This window comes from Balaenoptera ricei, chromosome 13, assembly GCF_028023285.1.
Source record: "Balaenoptera ricei isolate mBalRic1 chromosome 13, mBalRic1.hap2, whole genome shotgun sequence".
NCBI classification, from domain to species: Eukaryota; Metazoa; Chordata; class Mammalia; order Artiodactyla; family Balaenopteridae; genus Balaenoptera; species Balaenoptera ricei.
In genome coordinates, this window is record NC_082651.1 from 11348630 (window position 1) to 11368322 (window position 19693).

Consider the following 19693-nt stretch of genomic DNA (forward strand, 5'->3'; position numbering starts at 1 on the left):
CAGGAAAAAACCAGTGCTGGCCTCCTATAGTAGCTGTGAGCGCTAACCTAGTAAATGAGAACATACGCAGCAGGCACTCAACAAATGCCAGCTGTACTGTTATCATTAACGGTGAGGGCTTGGGACAATTTACTGGCAGTCACAGGTTTATTTGAAATGCAACAAAATCTTTGTTCTTTGACACAGGGGTGGGTTAACTTAGTCCCCAAAGCCTGGAGGTGTTTTTTTGTTTTGTTTTATTTTCTTTTTAAGAGCACCAATTACATGGACTTGAAAAGGTAAAACTAGATTCTGTTTTTATATCTAATTAGAATCAACCACATTCAAATATTAGACTGAATTCAGTGATTAATAACACAACTTTCTCAAATAGATTACTCTGATTTCCCCTACATTTCACAACATAAAGTTTATTAGCAAAAATCATATATTTAATATATTCTGGGTCCTAGACTCTTAACAGATATATCATTTGCAAATATCTTCTCCTATTCTGTAGATTATATTTTCACTTTCTTGAATAGTCATAAATTTAGCTTTTGATAAAATCTTGCTTTCATACAAATCTATAGATACAGTTAACTTAAATTTGTTACTTGGTATTACATACAGAATGGACGGACAACAAGGTCCTACTGCATAGCATAGGGAACTATATCCAATATCCTATGATAAGCCATAATGGAAAAGAATATAAAAAAGAGTGTATATATATGTATAACTGAGTCACTTTGCTGTACAGAAGAAATTAACACAACACTGTAAATCAACTATACTTCAATAAAAAAAAAAGAAACAGACTCACAGATATAGAGAACAAACTATTGGTTACCAGTGGGGAGAGGCAAGATAGGGGTAGGGGATTAAGAGGCACAACTATTAAGTATAAAATAAATAAGCTACAAGGATATATTGTACAGCACAGGGAATATAGGCAGTATTAATAACTTTAAATGGAGTATAATCTTTAAAAATTGTTAGTCACTATATTGTACACCTGAAACTTTCATAATATGGTAAATCAACTATACTCAATAAAAAAGAAAAAGAAAAACAAAACAAAAATTTGTTAGTTGGTTTTTGAAAAAAAATTCTCTTTAAATTTAGATATAATAGTATTCCTTATAAAAATTTACTTCATTGTATTAACACATATTCAAATGATCAGATAAATATTTCTTATAGAATGTGGCCTCAACAAAAAAGAATAAAGCCTAAGTTATGATGGGACAGTTACTTCCGGTTTTGTCACACGATGCAGGTTGCCATGGAGGGTCTATCAGATTCAGCAGGAAGTGGAAGGTCAAGGGGCACCGCTGTCAGGCTGCGTTCTTTCTTATTTCACCCAAGAAGTCATAGGTCTGCTCTGAAATGTCAAAAGGTTCATGGAGCCCCGCTGGCGACAGCAGAGCCTGGAGGGCGCCCTCATTTTCTCGGTTTTGCTTGAGGAAGTCGGCGATGACCTTCCATCGGGCGGCCTCGGTCTCCTCCTCTGCCCACCTGAACGGGGGCAGGAGCGCGGAGTGGAGGAGGGGGAGCACGCAGTCGTGGTAAACCAGGAGGAACACGGCCTTCAGGAGCTCCTTGTCTCTCTGGGAAAACACCGGCACCACCAGTGGCTGTGAGTGGACCCAGGTCATTCCTCCTCAAGTGTTACATTGTATGAACTCTGTTAACTAGAAGCTGTCTAGGGGGTGGGATGGAGGTGCCATCAGTGTCTGGCAGGTAGTCGGCTCTGAACCGGCTGCTCAGTCAGGACGTGGACACAACAGGAGTCACCGCGGAGAGAGACAAGTGGCTCTCTCTGAGGGTCTGCAAGGGGCTCCTTGAGGCCAGGGTGCCCCCTGAGTGCCACGGAGTGTCTCGGACATTCCATCAAGCGGACTGGGGTGCCAGAATCTAATTCCGGGGACAAGGGTGCGGTTCCAGGTAAATGGAACTAAGACACAACGTGAAGTCAGCTGTACTGCCGAATGAGGTCAAGGTGATACAGGGGAAGGGTAGCAAGGGCTCTGCGTGAAATCCGGAGAAAGGAGCCCCAAGCAGTAAGAATGTGTTGTCAACCCCGCTTCCCCATAACAAGAGCTGGGCAATATCCACACGGGCAGGCGGCCCGGCTCCGGCAGCTGGGGTGGGAATCACAGCCGGGGTGGCGGTCTACACTGCGATGTGGCCCCCGCAGGCTACCGTGTGTGGAGAGGCAGCTTCTACAGGCCCGAGGCCCAGCACATGACCACTGCCGAGCTAGAAGGGCATTAATCCTGCCAGTTTTAGTCAAACAAAAACTCAAATAAGGATACATATATACACTTTTTTTTTTAATTTTTAGTGTCTTTGTTTGTTCTCCCATGATTCCTTGAGGATAATGAAAAGTTCAGATTAGAAGTCCGAAAACCATGGACCATGGGCCCAATGCAGCCCACTGCCATCTCTTTTTAGAAATAGTTTTACAGAAAACAGCCCTGCCCAGGTGTTTACACATTGCCTGAAGCTGCCTTGCGTTACTGTGGCAGAGCCGGGTATTTGAGACAGAGCACATGTGGCCAGCAAAGCCAAAAATATTTACTCTCTGGCCCTTTACCAGAAAAGTTTGTCAATCCCAGACTAGAGCAGTCAAGCCACTACTCACTGATCACTGCAAGTTCTGTTTGGTAATGACCACGCTCTCCGGCCATGTAAGCACAGCCATGCGTGCTTTCAATGTGTGCTACAGCTTATGCCAATTTTCTTCTTCCCTCTCCTTACCTGATACGGACTTTGAGAGCTAGGGGAATTTTTTTTTTTTTTTTTTTAATGAGAGAAATCTGATAGCCAACTGGGACACTTTGGCTTAGAAACTTCCCCTCAGTTCAATAAACTCAGTGATCTGAAATGACTGTCTCGATCAAGTGTTTCTTTTTACACTTGGAATCCATCACCCATACCCTTCTTGGAAGGTGTCTTTGCAACCGCAATAACACCGTTTAACTGTCAAGAGGGATTAGGACCACGGTTACTTCAGCTAAAAAAGAGGCATGATTAGGATGTGCATCAGACACTGAGCACAGAACACGTGAAGCTCAGGGTGCACAATCACCTTACCTTGTCTGACCTTTTTAATGCACTCTCTTTCTCAGCCCAGGAACTCTAAAAAAGCAAATAGAAATATTATGTTAATCCGAGTATTCACAAGTCTTTGCCACACCTCTGCAACTTCACTCTGTAATTAAACTTACGGACAGGATTACAAACTCTGTACAGATCCTGCACATGTAAGGAGTGAATCTCTAATTAGGCATCAAGTGCTAATGACCCAGAACCAGACTGACGAGGCGGGATGTATCAGTGAACGATTCCTCAGAAGCCCATGATTCTTTCTTACAAGTCAAAACTAATTTAAGAACAGAATCAGTGCAATGCTAACACATCCATGCAAACTGCACCAACGCAGCACCTAAACAATAAAATACCATTAAGCTTTTAAGGTAAGACAGTCATGAACATAGAAAATTCTGCCAAATACCATACTCCTCGACAATTCTGTTCGCCGAGATGAGGACAATGGTCAGGGAGAGATAGAATGAAGTACAGCTTTGCAAGTAACTATTTCCAACCTGTGCACAAAGTTTCACAAAAGCTTCTTTAAAGAAATAAAAAACCCAGAGTTCAATTAACCCCACAGAAGTATGCATCAAAGACCTTCCAGGGCCCAGCATGGTGCCTTAGCCATAGTGGGCTCTCGTGAAATATTTGTTGAATGAATCAACTTATGTACCTTTTGTATAACGAGTAAATATTAATATACTAATGCTTTGTAGGGGAAGAAAGAGAAATTCTGCGTTATCTAACTATAGTGCCGGATGAGCTTGTCTGAAATTACAGAAAAGCAAATGCCAAGAACATTTTCTTACATCTTTTTCTAAAACCTCACCATTACTGTTGACACCCCCTCCCCAGCCAAACCAGCACGTGAAATCAGTTGCAAAGTCTAATAAACACCTCCGTAGATGATGCTTCGTCCTTCCAACTCAACCGGGCCGTACGACCTCCCTCCTTATCGAGAGGACTCACCTCCCAGCACAGCTCCCCTCCCTCCTGCGCATGTGCTTCTCCACGTCTCTGTGCTGTCCGGGGTTCCGAAAGCAAAACCCTTCATGGATTGCCCACCGCCTACCACACTCTTCACCCACAGGATGAGACTCAGATCGACCCTGACCATCTACAGACGACATCCGACACGCCAGACTGGGTCATCTGCTCTCCTCAAGAACACACCCTATTCCTTCCTGCCTCAAAATGTTCGCTCATGCTGATTCTCCCACCTGTGATGTCTTCTTCTCCCGTCTCGGCACGTCGAAGCCCGACGTGGCCCCCAGGCTTTTATGAGGTGCATCTCACGGAGGACCTCTTCCATGAAACGGGATCCTGATCTTCATATGCTGCCTTCTTTAAGTCTGCAAGGACCTGGGTTACACATCCCCTACAGCACTTATGTTATCTGAGTATTTGCCTCACAGGCCTAATATTTGTTGATTCTGATATTTAAGTTGAACTTTATGAAACTGCCGCTTTTGAAGGCCAATAAATGGCTAAAAATTAAAGAGATTTCATATGGTTCAACCTAATATCCAGCTGCTTTTTCATACAACAGATAACATACTTCAAATTAAAATAAAAATGATATGCGTGCCCTGATTCTCCTCTGAAAACTCAGTCAATTTATCTAACAAACCATTTTGGATTTTTGCTCTTAGGACACAATCGGTGGCCATCTTAAGTCAAGGAACAAACAATAGGGAGGAGATGGCAATGGGGTATACGGCAGGCACTCCATCTGCTTATTGGGTCAGGGAAGGCAGCCCTGGGGAAGTAACATCCATAGTAAGAAAGGACAGATGAGACAAAGTTAGCTAGACAATAGACAGGGATCGGGAGACATCATCCAAATAGGGAAGAAACAAATCCCACAAAGACCTAGAGTCGGTGTCAGAACTCATTATGCAGTATGTCTAACCGCTTTTAGAACCCGCCAGGTTTCCATCATGATGCATACTACCCACCCTGAGTGCATCCATTATGTCAGGCTGCTCCAAGAGCTTGGGGAAGGTGGCCAGCACTGGATTACTAATTAAATCTGAAATACAAAAGAATAAAAAGGATTTTATGTAAACTTCAGCCAATGTATTTTATAGCAACAGACATAAAAACATTCGCTCAGATTGAAATTACTGTGCCACATGATTTGTTGATAACACATTCTACCCACTTTAACCTCTCGGAGGGCTGGAAGCTGCCCCCTCAGCCTCCATCTGCCCCTATATCCACACCCCGGGGAAGTCTGAAATGAGTCTGGTACCAAGTAGATAAAGCTTTTAGGTGGGAGTAAAGTGGCTCTGAACAGAATAAGACTAGAACATTTTGTTCTTTCTATGTTTTTTTTTCAACCTCTCTTTCCTCCTCATGACTGAAGTGTGGTGTGGTAAGAGAAATCTTCCAATTAGGAGGCACCCACACTCTCAGGAGGCTGAGTGGGAACCAGGAGGCACCAAGGGAAAGGAGGTGGAGGGCGGGCAGCTCCTGCCCAGCCTGGGGCCAACGGATGGTCGTGGATGACATCGGAAGGAATCAGGAGGTGGGGATTCTGACCACGTGCCTAAATACTGAGCAGGAGAATACTGATATTTCACAATCAATAATGGCACGTGGAAGGCTGTGCAAAGAGGCCCACCAGGAAGGACACTTCAGAAACGGCAAGGGCAATGACTTCTATAATCTTGTGTCCTCAGTAGAGAAAAATCCTCTCTCTAGGTCTTGCTAAGTTTATTCTGATGCGCAGGTTCAAACGAAGCCAACAATTCTGAGTAGCCTTCTCCCTACCTATAGGAAAACGAATAAGCCTTATCCTCTCTAAGGAGTCAGGTCGTTCGTGAAGTTTTTCTAGAGCCATTGAAACAAATTCAGAGGCAAGTGATGACTAGAAGCCTTAAACTGTCCTTCCTTTAGAATTACAATTATTCCTTGAGAAATGCTGGTGCTTCTCTGACTCTAGGTAGTTCCATTTCTATCTACCTATCCAGGTGGTGTGTCCCTGGGAGGGGACTCGTGTCTAACCGTGAACTCCACTTGCCCACGAGAGCCAAGTTGTCATGGGGCTCTCTCTCCCTCTCCCTTTAGTCCAGCCACACTGGCCTGCCTGCAATTTCAATCCCTCCGGTGCACTCAGGTTTTCTTGCCTTGGGTCTTCAGACATGCTGGTCCCTCTATCCAGAAAGGATCCGCCCCCACCCATCTCCCCTGTATGTCTAACCCCTCTCTCAGGTCTTGTCTTAAATATTCCTTGCCCAGGGAAGCCTTCCCTCATCCTATGAATTAATTCAGGTCTTCCTAGGGTGCGCTCTTGTTGTGTATTTCCCTTCAGAACACTTGAGGTTGAAAAGGATTATTCATATAATTTTGTGTTTGAAGTCTGTTGCTCCACGAGAGTAGGGATGATGGTGCCTGTCTCATTCATCAGTGGGTCCTGGCACAATGCCTGGCATACACTAGGCACTCAATAAAGAATATCCAATAAAATTAAACTTTCTTTGGAGGTAATTCTTACAACACATGCATATCTCTGTGCAAGTTCAATCATGTGTGACAGTTCACTGATTTTTTAAAATTACTTTTTAACATTTTACTTGGAAAAAGTTTCTAGCTGACAAAAAAGTTGCAAGAATAAAAACAGAACTCCTGAACACCTCTTACCTGGATTCACCAATTTTATTGATTTTTAAACTTCTTGCATTAAGAACCAGTTATTTTGGGTAATTTTGGTCTCTTTCCAAAAAGTTGATAATACATATCAAACACGTAGTAAAAACATTATTAAAGACATTAAGGGAAAACATGATTACATCTGAAATTTAGGATCTCAAGTCCCCAGAATCTGAATGGTAAAAAGCGTATATTGTAAAGAACGTTAACAGTACGGAGCTCACACAGGATGCACACTGAGCACAATGCTTTGCATCTGAAGTAAGTGACTGACACTGATGCTATTCTAAATACTTTATTCCAAATGTCACCTTCAGAAGCAGAAGATAAAGGCTGGCAGAGGTTACATTTACTCAAAGCGTGATGCACTGCTATATGTAAGGAAACTGCGAAGACTTCTCACCAGCACTGTGCATGCTCATCCTGTCTTTCAGCAGCACGTCTCCAAGAATCTGGCGATAAAATATCAACAGATGAACGGAGCACATACTTCCAATTAATGTTTCCGGCAGTAGACTATTAAAGAAGAAAAAAAAAATGTATTCATTAAACAATCCCCTACAATCCAACCTACAGTGTTTTTAAAATGTATACTTATTACTCGAATGAAGAGTTTCAAGTTTTGCTTCATTATTGAAAAAAATTTTTAATAATTTTAAGGAAAACTTCCACTATAAGTTGACCACGTTAAACTTCAGAAAACTTTTATTTTTACGTGTATATTTTCAAGTTGCAACTCTGGGTTCCCATTCCTGTGTTTCCATGTTCGCATATACACCCATGTTAAATGTCGAATAAAAAATAAAAGTCATCAATTATGTGTTTTAGAAAGAACGGGACTAGTCAGCTACAAGTTTTAACAAAGCCATGTTGCCACCCCACCTGATGTGACGAATGCAGAGGAAACGAGTTCAGACGGTTCCGGTGCTGGGTGGAACACAGGAGGGTGTGGCAGATCAGACTGAATTCTCACTTTGCTGTGCTACCTCCTAGCTATGTGATTTGGGGTTAATTATTTATTCTCCTTGTGTTTTGGTTTCTTCATTTGTAGAACACAGATAGTCAGAGCTGCATCTCAGGTTACTAAAAGGATTAAAATGAGGTAAATGTAGAATGCTTAATGCAGTGCCTGGTACATACTGTAGTAAGGTCTCAAGGACAAGAAAATTTCAATATTGAAGTTACATTGATATCAGCTTAAAATAGACTGTAAGAACTTTAGGATGTTGTATGTAATCCTCATGGTAACCACAGACACACAAAAAAGTATAGAATATACACAAAAGAAAATCAAAATGTATCATTACAAAAAAAATCAATTAAATAGAAAGGAAGGCAGTAAGGGAGGAAAGGAGGGACAAAAAAACCCCTTAAAACATATAGAGAACAAATAACAAAATGGCAGTTAAGTCCTTCCCTATTAGTAATTATTTTAAATGTAAATGGATTAAACTCCCCAACCCAAAGACATAGATTGGCAGAATGGATTAAAAAAACAGGATCCAACTATATTGTGTCTACAAGAGACGCACTCTAGATCTAAGGACATTCATAGGCTGAAAATGAAAGGATAGTTAAAGATATTCCATGCAAATAGTAAACAAAAGAGAGCAGGGATAGCTATACTAACATCAGACAAAACAGACCTTAAGCCAAAAAGCTGCTACAATGAAAGATATTATATAATGATAAAAGGGTCAATTCATCATATAAAAGGGTCAACTGAAGATATAACAATTATAAACATATACAACAAACGTCAGAGCTCCTAAATATATGAAGTAAACAGTGACAAAAGTGAAGAGAGAAATAGATCTACAATCATAGTAGGGGACTTCATTACCCCACTTTCAATAAGGGACAGAACAACCAGACAGAAAGTCAATAAGGAAAGAGAACTTGAACAACACTGCAGACCAACTGTAACTGACCGACATATACAGAACACTCTGCCCAACAGCAGAATATGCATTTTTCTCAAGTGCACATGGGACATTCTCCAGGACATTCTCCTAACATATGTGGTCATATATTAGGCCACAAAACAAGTCTTAACAATTTAAAAGACAAATTATACAAAGTATATTTTCTTTTTTCCAAAGTATATTTTCTGATCACAATGGAATGAAACTAGGAATCAATAGCAGAAGGAAAACTGGAAAATTCACAAATATGTGGATATCAAACAACATATTTTTAAGCAACCAATGGCTCAAAGAAGAAGTCACACGGGAAATCAGAAAATATCTTGAGACAAATAAAATGAAAATACAACACACCAAAACTTATGGGATGCAGTGACAGCAGTGTTAAGAGGGAAATTTTATAGCTACAAATACTTACATTAAAAAAGAAGAAAGATTTCAAATCACCAACCTAACTTTACACCTTAAGGAACTTGAAAAGAAAAACAAATGAAACCCAAAGGTAGCAGAAGAAAGGAAATAATAAAGATTAGAGCAGAAATGAACAAAATAGAGAATAGAAAACAACAGAAAAAAATAAATGAAAGCAGAGCTGGTTCTTTGAAAAGACAAATAAAACTGACAAACCTTTAGCTAGATTGACTAAGAAAAAAAGAGAGAAGACTCAAGTTACTAAAATCAGAAGTGAAAGGAGACATTATTCCTGATTTTACAAAAATTACAAAGGATTATAAAAGAGTACTATGAATAACTGTATGCCAACAAATTCGATAATCTACATAAAACAGACATACTCCTAGAAACACACAACCTACCAAGACTAAATAATGAAAAAATACAAAATCTGAACAGACGTATAACTAGAAAGGAGATTGAATAGTAATAAAAAACCTCCCAACAAAGAAAACCCCAGGACCAGACGGCTTCACTGGTGAATTCTACCAAACATTTAAAGAAGAATTAATACCAATCCCTCTCAAACTCTTCTGAAAAACTGAAATGAAAGGAATACTTCCAAACTCATTCTGTGAAGCCAGCATTATCCTGATACCAAAGCCAGACAAAGACACAACAAAAAAACTACTGACCAATATCCCTGATGAATACTGATGCAAAAAATCCTCAACAAAATACTAGCAAACATAATTCAACAGCACTTTAAGTTTTACACACTATGACCAAGTAGGATTTATTCCTAGAAGGTGAGGATGGTTCAAAATAAGAAAATCAATCGATGTAATACACTAGATTAACAGAATCAAGGCAAAAAAAACCAGGTGATTTTCTTAGCTGATGTTGAAAGCATTTGACAAAATGCAACATATTTTCATAATAAAAACACCCAACAAACTAGGAATAGAAGGAAACTATCTCAACATAATAATGGCCATATGTGAAAATCCCATAGCTAGCCTCATACTCAATGGAGAAAGACTGGAGGCTTTCCCTCCAAGATCAAGATCAAGATCAAGATCAAGACAAGGATGCTCGTTCTCACCACTTTTATTCAACATATTACTGGAAGCCCTAGCCAGAGCAGTCAGGCAAGAAAAATGAATAAAAAGCATCTAAGTTAGAAAAAAAAGAAGTAAAATTATCTCTGTTCACACACAACGTGATTTCATATGTAGAAGACCCTAAAGATTACACACACACACACAAAACTGTTAGAACTAATAAACAAATGCAGCAAAGTTGCAGGATATAAAATCAACATACACAAATCAGTCATATTTCTATATACTAACAATGAACAATTTGAAAAGGAAATTAAAACGTTAATTTCCTTTAATAGCATATCTAATAGCATTGAAAGAAAGAAAATACTTGGGAATAAAAAAACAGAAATAAAATTTCAATATTGAGATTTCAAAATATAATCTGGAAATACAACAAGTGAGTGCTTTCAAACCTGACACCTGGTGCACACTAAATACTGGGAATATTGAGCACCAGAGTTAACCTTAGCAGATACTCAAGAAAATGTCTTGAATCATTCTAAACACACATTTTCTGTGTTATTTTTAGAAATACATGAACTCTGTCACTAAGCATGAAGAATGACCGTATAGGAAATCTTGAAAACCTTGCAAACAATGTCCTCTATCAAGAGGAAGATGTGTTTGGGCTAAGGGAAACCACCTAAAGTTAAAAGAGACTTTAACTTCAGAAAACAATCCTTCATTCTAACTTCCAGGATGAGAACTTTAGAAGGGAAAATCAATCACAGAGGTAATGTCCAGGCTTCCCGCCTGCTGAAAGAGAACAGAATGAACGTGACCCCGGGGGATGGTGCAGGAGTAATGGGTCCCTATGACTAGTTTCACGGAATTTAGATACATATCCTTGACCACTCCCTGACCCTTGCATTTCTAGAAATGCCCCAAAACACAAGACAGATTCTCTTACCACACTTATATTCATATAGAGCATTTCATACACAGAGCCAGAAGTCATCTTTTTCCAACCCTGCTAAAATTCTGATCTTGTATGTACCTGACCTAGATTTCAGGTTGGCTGCAGGGGGGACGTTTAAGCTGCCTTGATGCCACCACATGCCTTCTCGGTGCTGATGCTGTGATTCCCAAGGGTGGTTCTACACCCCGCCCTCTGGTCTATGGCTCACGTGGGCAGTGTTTCAGCAGCAAGCCCGAACTCATGTCTCATGCGGAAAAACAGACATTAATTTTACGAGGGGAAGGGGTGGAACCTTCCTTCCATTCTCTCCTCCCCTTCTCTCCCAGACCGGCCTGCTCTGTCTGGCAGGCATTGCGGCCAGCCTGCAGCGGAGGCCTTCAGCGCCCCCAGGGCAGGCGCTCCTTTCCTTCTGGCACCTCCCCATAACACGAAGCAACGCTGCCGGCTCTTTATCAGAGCTTCCTTTAGGGAAATCCTTTGATTTTCCCAAATCCAAGGTGACCAGGAAGCTCTGAGCTGAAGAAGTAAAGATATACTTCTTTCTGACCTCACAGACTGACCAACAGAAGGGCAATGAACGTGATACTGGGCCCCGGGCAAGCAACACTATTACTTCATTTATTTTTAGCAATAATACAATGGAAGTAAAAGAGAAAAAAAGATGGCATACATCAAAAAGGCAAAGGAAAATAAACAAATTTATAGCATATTTATATACAGGCATGTACCCTACTGCCACAGACCGGTATTTCTCGGTATTCAGAACCCGTGCTCTGGGAGTCTGGGTCTAAATTCAGGGCTTTCCCTCATCAGAGGCTTAAAAGCATGCATTTGGCCAAATCACACCAAGTTAAACCCCATCAAAAAACAGCTCCAAAATCAGAAAGGCAAGTCTTGGTGAAACAGGAGGATCTATTTGCTCCCTCTTCCATCTCAGCTGAGGGTCAACATGATCGGAGTTGTCTCCATAAAAGGAGACCCAGGGACAGGATTCTGGTGCTGTTTCTTTGGTCAAGGAGACGAGTCCACGTTGATTCATCGGATTTTCACAGGGCTCCTGACAGCCAAAGGAGACACACACGGAAGACTGCTGGCTGGTGAGAGGGCAGGATGAAGCTGGCCAGCAAGGATACTGGGCAAACTGGGCACTAATGCAGATTATAACTGGGCTTCCCACCCTTGGCCCTGCCCGCATTTTTGTAGGTCCCTTGGCATAACAAAAAGAGCCCCTGTCCTTTCTCCTTCAAGCAGAGAAATCTGGCTAAACAAAGATGAAGGTTTTTGTTTGTTTGTTTGTTTCGTTTTTTCTTTTGCGGCACGTAGGATCCTAGTTCCCCAACGAGGGATCGAACTCGCGCCCCTTGCAGTTGAAGCGTCGAGTCTTAACCACTGGACCGCCAGGGAAATCCCAAAAGATGAAGTTCTTAAGCAAGGGAGCGTGGGGACAGAGGCGGGACGGGCTTTGGAGAGAAGGAGGAGGGCTGTTGGTAGCATCAGCTGCCTTCTTCCCCCACTCACTGCAGGTGGCAGGTCAGGGACAGGAGTTTGGGAAGGGTCAGCCCCGCCTCAGGCTCCACCTCCAGGGTGCACAGGCCTGAGCCCAGCCTCTCATCCTGGACCCACAGCACAGCCCTCGCACCCCAGCCCATGGCCCGGCAGTAGGGCCCAAGGCCTCTGGCTTCACCGTGCCCACGGCCTGCCTCTGGGAGAGCCTGCCTGAGGCCGGCGGGCCCTGCGGCCCATGCTTGACACTACCAGGAGAGCAGAGCGCATTTCTGAACCAGGCAAAGTGGAGCGGCAATTTCAAGACGGTGCTCAGGTCTCTCTCGGGGCTCTGGGAGGAGACAGGAGCGCCCACCAACATGAGGTGGGGGAGGCCAGGGACCGCAGAAGGCAGAGCAGAGCTCCCGACCACTTTTACACCAGCAGGAAGAGCTCTACTTAGAAATTATTTCACAAACATTTTTCGGGTGCCTACTGTATGCGGTAACCAACAAGGGCTCAGTTCCTGAGGTCAGGGGATGAGGACCTGGGACCCTTCTTAGAGAACCCAGCATACAGAAGAACGTTCATTGCTTTGGGAGAATGGGCCCGCCCATCTGACCGCCGCACACCCAAGTCAGATTTGATCTCTAGATTGTAAAGCGTATCTGCAAACTGATATTTGGGGCCAAAGAAACACTACTAAGAGCTGTACTTGACAGACACGCTTGGGAGTGCTTCGGACTGTCGAAAGCTTATCAACAAGAGGGGTAGCGGGAGGCTGAAGAAGTAGGAAGGATGAGGCCAAACAGGATTCTAGCTTTTCTTCTACAAAGACCGCTACTGTGCTTCTTTTTTTAATCTTGAAAAATAAAAACTGTCCAAGGAAAGATTGGCCAAAAAAAGGGAATTTATAGGCTCTATGAACATCCAGGAAAAAAAAAAGGCCAAGAGAATGAATACTGCCCATGAACACATAAATTAATGGTTATTGAAAGATTTAACTGTTAACACTATAATTATAATACACATTTCGGTACTAGAGATAAGAACAAGGGATATTTGAACTGGGAGCATGATCTAGAATGAGAAAAGCAACCATTCACAGAGGTGGGCCAAGGTTCCCTGCTTCCTGATAATCCGCGAGCAGAGAGAGCAGGTCACTGTGGGGCCAGTCAACTGCATCAGCCTCTGTTCCCGAGCCACGCTCTTCCCTCTGCCCCTTCTGTCCACTGTGTGCTCTCCACATCGCCACATCATCAAGTGGCACCTCTTCCAAACCTTCAAAGCTTATTTTGAATCCCCCTGATCTTACCAGCTACATAGCACATCCTCATCTGAACAAATTTGATGACAGTGCCAGCCACCTGCCATTATATTTACATTTATCTAGACATATGATAATAATAATAATAATAATTATAGCTGGTACTTATTGTGTGTTACTGTGTGCCATGTACTATAAATACTAACTGTTTTATATATTTTCTTTTCCTTAAACCTCTTCAGAGCTTGATGGGGTTAATATTATTATTATGTCCATTTTAAAGACGTAGACCTTGAGACCCTGAGAAAGATGGTAAATGACTTGTCCAAGAGGTTACTGAGTTAGAAATGGATTGACCTGGGATTCTACCAGTGCAAAATCTCCCTGAAGAAAATGCAAATTAGAGCCACCAACAGCTACCACTAATCATTTATTAAAACGGGCAAGGACTTCCCTGGTGGCACAGTAGTTAAGAATCTGCCTGCCAATGCAGGGGACACAGGTTTGATCCCTGGTATGGGAAGATTCCACATGCCGTGAAGCAACTAAGCCTGTGCACCACAACTACTGAGCCTGTGCTCTAGAGCCCGCGAGCCACAACTACTGAAGCCCGTGTGCCACAACTACTGAGCCCAACTGCTACAACTACTGAAGCCCGCATGCCTAGAGCCCGTGCTCCGCAACAAGAGAAGCCACCGCAAGGAGAAGCCCGTGCACCACAACGAAGAGTAGCCCCCGCTCGCCGCAACTAGAGAAAGCCCGCGTGCAGCAACGAAGACCCAATGCAGCCAAAAATAAATAAAGAAAATGGGCAAAACAGAAAAAAATTGATCATATCAAATGTTGTCAAGAATACGGAGTAATTGGAACTCTCATATGTTGCTGGAGAGAGTATAAAATGTCCTAGTCATATTGGAAAACAGTTTGGCAGTTTCTTATAAAGTCAAACAAACACCAGATGATCCAGTAATCCCACTCCTAGGTATTTATACCCACGAGAAAGGAAGACATGCCCACACACACAAAAAAACTCTTACGCAAATATATAGAGCAGTTTTATTCATAATTGCCCAAACCAAGAAACAACCCAAGTATCTGTCAACTAGTGGATAAATAAACACATTATGGTATATCCACCAAATGGAATACTAGTTAGAACAAAAAGGAAAAAACCACTAGCACATGCAACAGCATGGGTGTATCTCAACTGCGTTACGCTAGATGAAAGAAGCCAGACTCAAAAGGCTATGTATTGTGTGAGTCCATTTGTAGGACATTCTGGAAAAGGCAAAACTGTTGGGAAAGAAAACAGAGGAGCGGTTGCCCGAGACCAGAGCTGGAGAGCTGATTACAAAGGGATATCAGTTCACTGTTTATAGTGATGGAAATATTCTCTATCTTGACTGTGTGGTAGTTATATGACTGTATATACTTGTCAAAATGCAAAGAACTTAAACTAAAAAGAGCAAATTTAACTGCGTGTAAATTATACCTCAACAAACTTGACATTAAAAAAAGTTCCCCGAAGTTGCCTAAGGGTAGGACTGTGGATGGTAAGTCCCGTTGACTCAAAAGTTTCTATACTATTTCTGACTGCATCTATCATTTGTGCTAACTGGTAAACAGAAGAATAAGCTCATCTGAAATGTATTATTATTCCATTTCCCTACTGATCCTTGGCAGAAGAATTAGTGAGGAAAAAAAATAACTAACAAAAGGTGACCAAGCATGTGGAGAAGCCAGAAGCAGAGATGGTCCACAAACGCTGAATGGGCCCAAGTTCACCAGACAGGTAACAGCAGGTACCAACCTTAGCATGTTCCTTGATCTTCTGTTCAAAGATCTCAGTTTTACTAGAAGTTGAGGCTGCCTTCTCACTGTCATCATCTGATGGAAAACACTACCATGTGCTTTAAAAAAATAAAAAATACATCTCAAAACTTTAAGTGCTTAGGCAGTGAATATAATAAAATAGAGTATTTTATATAATTTTTTATATATAAAAATAAGACAGTTTTTTTCAGCACCAGTGGGGCTGAATTGTATGAGAGGCAGGAGTTGCCCATATGCCCTAAATGAACTGATAAAGTATGATGTGCTCTAAGGACCTTCAGAACATACCCAACCGGCCCACCCCTGGAGCTGTCACTACATCAGACACCGTGACAGCATCACTGCTGCCAGATGACAAAGAAAACAGGAGTTTAAAAAGCACGTCTGACTCCAAGTAGAACCAGCTGCATCCCAGATCCCAGCTCCTTCCTGTTCCAAGAAGGTGGGACTGGCATTGCTGGGGCGGCAGCAGTGCTGTGTGTCCTAAATCACGAAGCAAGGAGGGGGATGTCTGAGGAGCAAGAGGGGAGTTTCAAACCCAACAGGCTCTGAGCTCCAAGAGGCAAGGGCCCTATCTGCCTTACTCTCCATTTTCCCTTTACCTAGCACAGTGCCTGGTCAATGAACACATTAAAAGATGCTCAGTATTTCTGGAGGGCAACCTGGCATGTATACCACAATTTCAAATGTCTACACCCTTTGACCTAGCAATAGGCAATCACTGAATTGGCCTATTCTATTAATTCTGTGGCCCCGTGTTCAGTGAAAAGGAACCAATACAGGGTCCTCATGCATCCTAATTTCCTACGTTAGAGTCTCAAATATGCTACCAAGAAAATAAGCACTTAGATAAAAATGACTAAGATTTTAATATCAAATGACATATTTTAAAAAATGTGAATTCAGGTGAAAAGTGTTATGCTTATTAGGCTATAGGTATCTTCTCCGATGCATCTTCTGCTTGTTTAACCTTTAAGGAAAGGAAAGAAAGCAACACAGAAGAGTGGTACCTCTTCTGGATACTGAAGGGTCCACTTCAACACCTTTTTCATAAGGGGTGCCTCCATTCAAGAAGAGTTCATAAGTTCTACAAAAGAAAAATATACCATGATGGATACATGTTATGGACATTGTGAAACAGTAGAGTCAGTAGTGGAACATTTTTTAGCACAGACGCATTCACAGACATTTTATTTATGCCTCATTGGTAAACGAGAATGAAGGTTGTTGATACCTCCATGGGGTTACCATCTCAGTAAATAAAGTCTCTTTCTTAACTATGAACCATAGAAAATACATTTTTCTACATAAAAATGAGAAAGATTAATTGATGTCATTAAGGTCTTTTGACTTTAATGACTCGTGTTATTTAAATGCATTTTTCAAATGTTTCAAATCATCATTGGAAATAAAGCTATTATGAATTCATACTATTTTTAAAATATAAAAGTAACATGTAGATTGTTGTATAAAGTTCAAATGGCATAGAAATGATAAACAAAAAATGAAAAATCCCTCCCCCCTTCTTTCCCCCCTAGTTTGGTAGCCCCTTGTCCTATTTGTTTCCTATACACATGGAAACAAACACATACATTTAAACAGTAAATCTTAAACTGACACACGTTTAAAGTTGCGTACTCTGTAAGTGTGGAAGCAGAAGGTAAGTAAGAGGCCTCCTTAATCCTGTGGCACCACCTCCCCAGTTCTGCTCCCCAGAGACAACCTCCGGGACGGTTTACACACACGCACACAAACACAGCTCTTTGTGAACAGAAGTGGAGTCAGCACACACACGATTCTGCAACTTGCTGTTTTCACATAATAATACACATTGGAGATGTTTCTGTATCAATACATAGGCCTCCACCTCATTTAAAAAAATAGCTATGACTTCACTTTAAGAAGGATTGGATAAACACACTTTTCCCTCCCACTAAGCACAGCGAAAAACCCTGAACAGTATTAAAGACAAAAAAATAAAAGCACAAAAACAAAAAAAACCCCACAAGAAGCCTGGGCTTCTACATCTACAGGCCCCTCCCCCTCCCACTGGGGTAACATCAGGGGAGGGCTTTTACCTCTGTCCTGCAGTAAGGAGGTCACGCCCGCCCCTGCGGTATCAGCAAAGATGGAAGAGGGGAGCATTATCTGAATTAAACCTTTGGGCTTGGGAACTATTATGATCCCATTTTAAAGATGGGGGAACTTGAGGCTTGCAGACAACCTGCTTACAGCTACACGGACAGAGCCCAGGCTACAGCCCTGAATTTTACCATTCCAAATCTGGGATCTCAATCATCATCCTAGTGACGGCCCATCTGTATCTCTTCTGTGGGTTTCTTATCTTCTAGACTTAGATTTGTGTGTGTGTGTGCCCATTTTCAAATTTGGATTGTCCTCTTCTTAATTTTTGAAAGCTCTTTTTTTATTAGGGATAATAATCTTGTGACTGTTATGTATATATTGCAAATGCATTACAAATATTTGTTTTTGGTCTTAAATTTTAAATTTGTTTACAGTGGCTGCCGCTACAATTTCCATGTACCACCTACGGAAGAAAGGCGGAGTCACGGAGGACCTGGGGACCCCAGACTCAGCTTTCTCACTCTTTGGCGAGAATGAGGCTCTATTTCAGCACTGTGAAATGTACTAATACCACAGGAAATCACTGAAAGAATATTCTCGGCAGACAACCGGTGCAAATATCTTTTAAAATACCTTTGCTACATGTGTCATTCTTCCCTGCTAGGATGAGATCATGTGTGCTGTTTTCATATACTACCTAAAAGAACATTAAAATCAACATTAAAAGCCCTCTCCACACAAGATACTGAAACGTTAATAATACACTCTGGAAACCTGAGGTATCTAGATTCTAAAAAATGAATTTCCACAAGATTACCCATTTGGAAGGAATATATAAGCCAACTTACTTTGCTGGAATAGGAATTCCACTGGCATCAAAAAGTTTAAGAAACACCCAGCCACAACTTAATTCTCCTCTCTCACCAGTTGACTAGAAAATAAAAAAGTGTATAAAACTTAATGTCTGAATCAGTCAAATCTATAAGCACATACCAAGTTCTTCTAAAAGGAATAAAACTAGTATTTGCCTTTAGAACTAAAAAGTTCTTCACAAGAAAACAAAGTGAAACCCAGTGGAGTCCCATTTGACTTGCAGGCCAGATGGTAAAGGCAGGATGTAAAGTGAAAATCTTCTCTCGTTAAATTGCTCCTGAAAAACCCCTAAAGCTGATGATACGACAACTGTTACTATCGTTTCTTTTTCTTTTTTTTTTTTTTTTAGACTGTAGCAGTTTTTTTTTTGTTTTTATTTATTTATTTATTTATTTATTTATTTATTTAATTTATAGCTGCGTTGGGTCTTTGTTTCTGTGTGAGGGCTTTCTCTAGTTGCGGCAAGCGGGGGCCACTCTTCATCGCGGTGCGCGGGCCTCTCATTATCGCGGCCTCTCTCGTTGCGGAGCACAGGCTCCAGACGCGCAGGCTCAGTAGTTGTGAAGCACGGGCCTAGCTGCTCCACGGCATGTGGGATCTTCCCAGACCAGGGCTCGAACCCGTGTCCCCTGCATTAGCAGGCAGACTCTCAACCACTGCGCCACCAGGGAAGCCCACTATTGCTTCTTGAGTGACATAAATATGCTGTGGGATGATTCCAGATCACCTCAATACTACATGAGAGTAGGAGGCTCTGTCTCAGTAAGAAATGGAATGAGCCGCTTAAAGCATTCAAGGGTCCGTCTGCTCAGAACTTAACCCCACTGTCAATTGTCAGAGGCGTCTGGGGTTCACCTGGGGGACCTGCTCCTGTCCTACCCACCCACAGCAGACGGATGAATTTGCCTTAAAGAAATGAAAGGACGGTATTACACCATTAACGTAATAAGAATTGGCTCTCTGGGTTATCACGAGCCCAAGCACACATACTACACCTATCAAGCTATTACTGGAATATATGGAAATATATAATTATTACCACAGACCCACACCCACTGATTCAACAGTCTATATG

The 19693-nt window shown here is 41.7% G+C and overlaps 1 protein-coding gene across 7 annotated transcripts in view; it reads right to left on the reverse strand.

Annotated features, from left to right (window-relative positions):
- Positions 1-808: 808 nt before the first annotated feature.
- NPHP1 (nephrocystin 1) overlaps positions 809-19693 on the reverse strand; it is a 60241-nt gene continuing 41356 nt past the window's right edge. For 4 of the 7 annotated variants that reach the window (XM_059942417.1, XM_059942420.1, XM_059942416.1 and 1 more), the window contains 7 exons: positions 18594-18676; positions 16671-16747; positions 15638-15737; positions 7139-7251; positions 5040-5113; positions 3082-3126; positions 809-1592 (listed from right to left, as the gene is read on the reverse strand). In XM_059942417.1, the coding sequence (XP_059798400.1) occupies positions 1320-1592; positions 3082-3126; positions 5040-5113; positions 7139-7251; positions 15638-15737; positions 16671-16747; positions 18594-18676 (765 nt within the window). In that variant the 3' untranslated portion in view covers positions 809-1319. Of the gene's footprint in view, positions 1593-3081; positions 3127-4301; positions 4460-5039; positions 5114-7138; positions 7252-15637; positions 15738-16670; positions 16748-18593; positions 18677-19693 lie in introns of those variants that run through there. The other 3 variants (XR_009506401.1, XM_059942421.1, XM_059942422.1) reach the window with 3 other exon arrangements.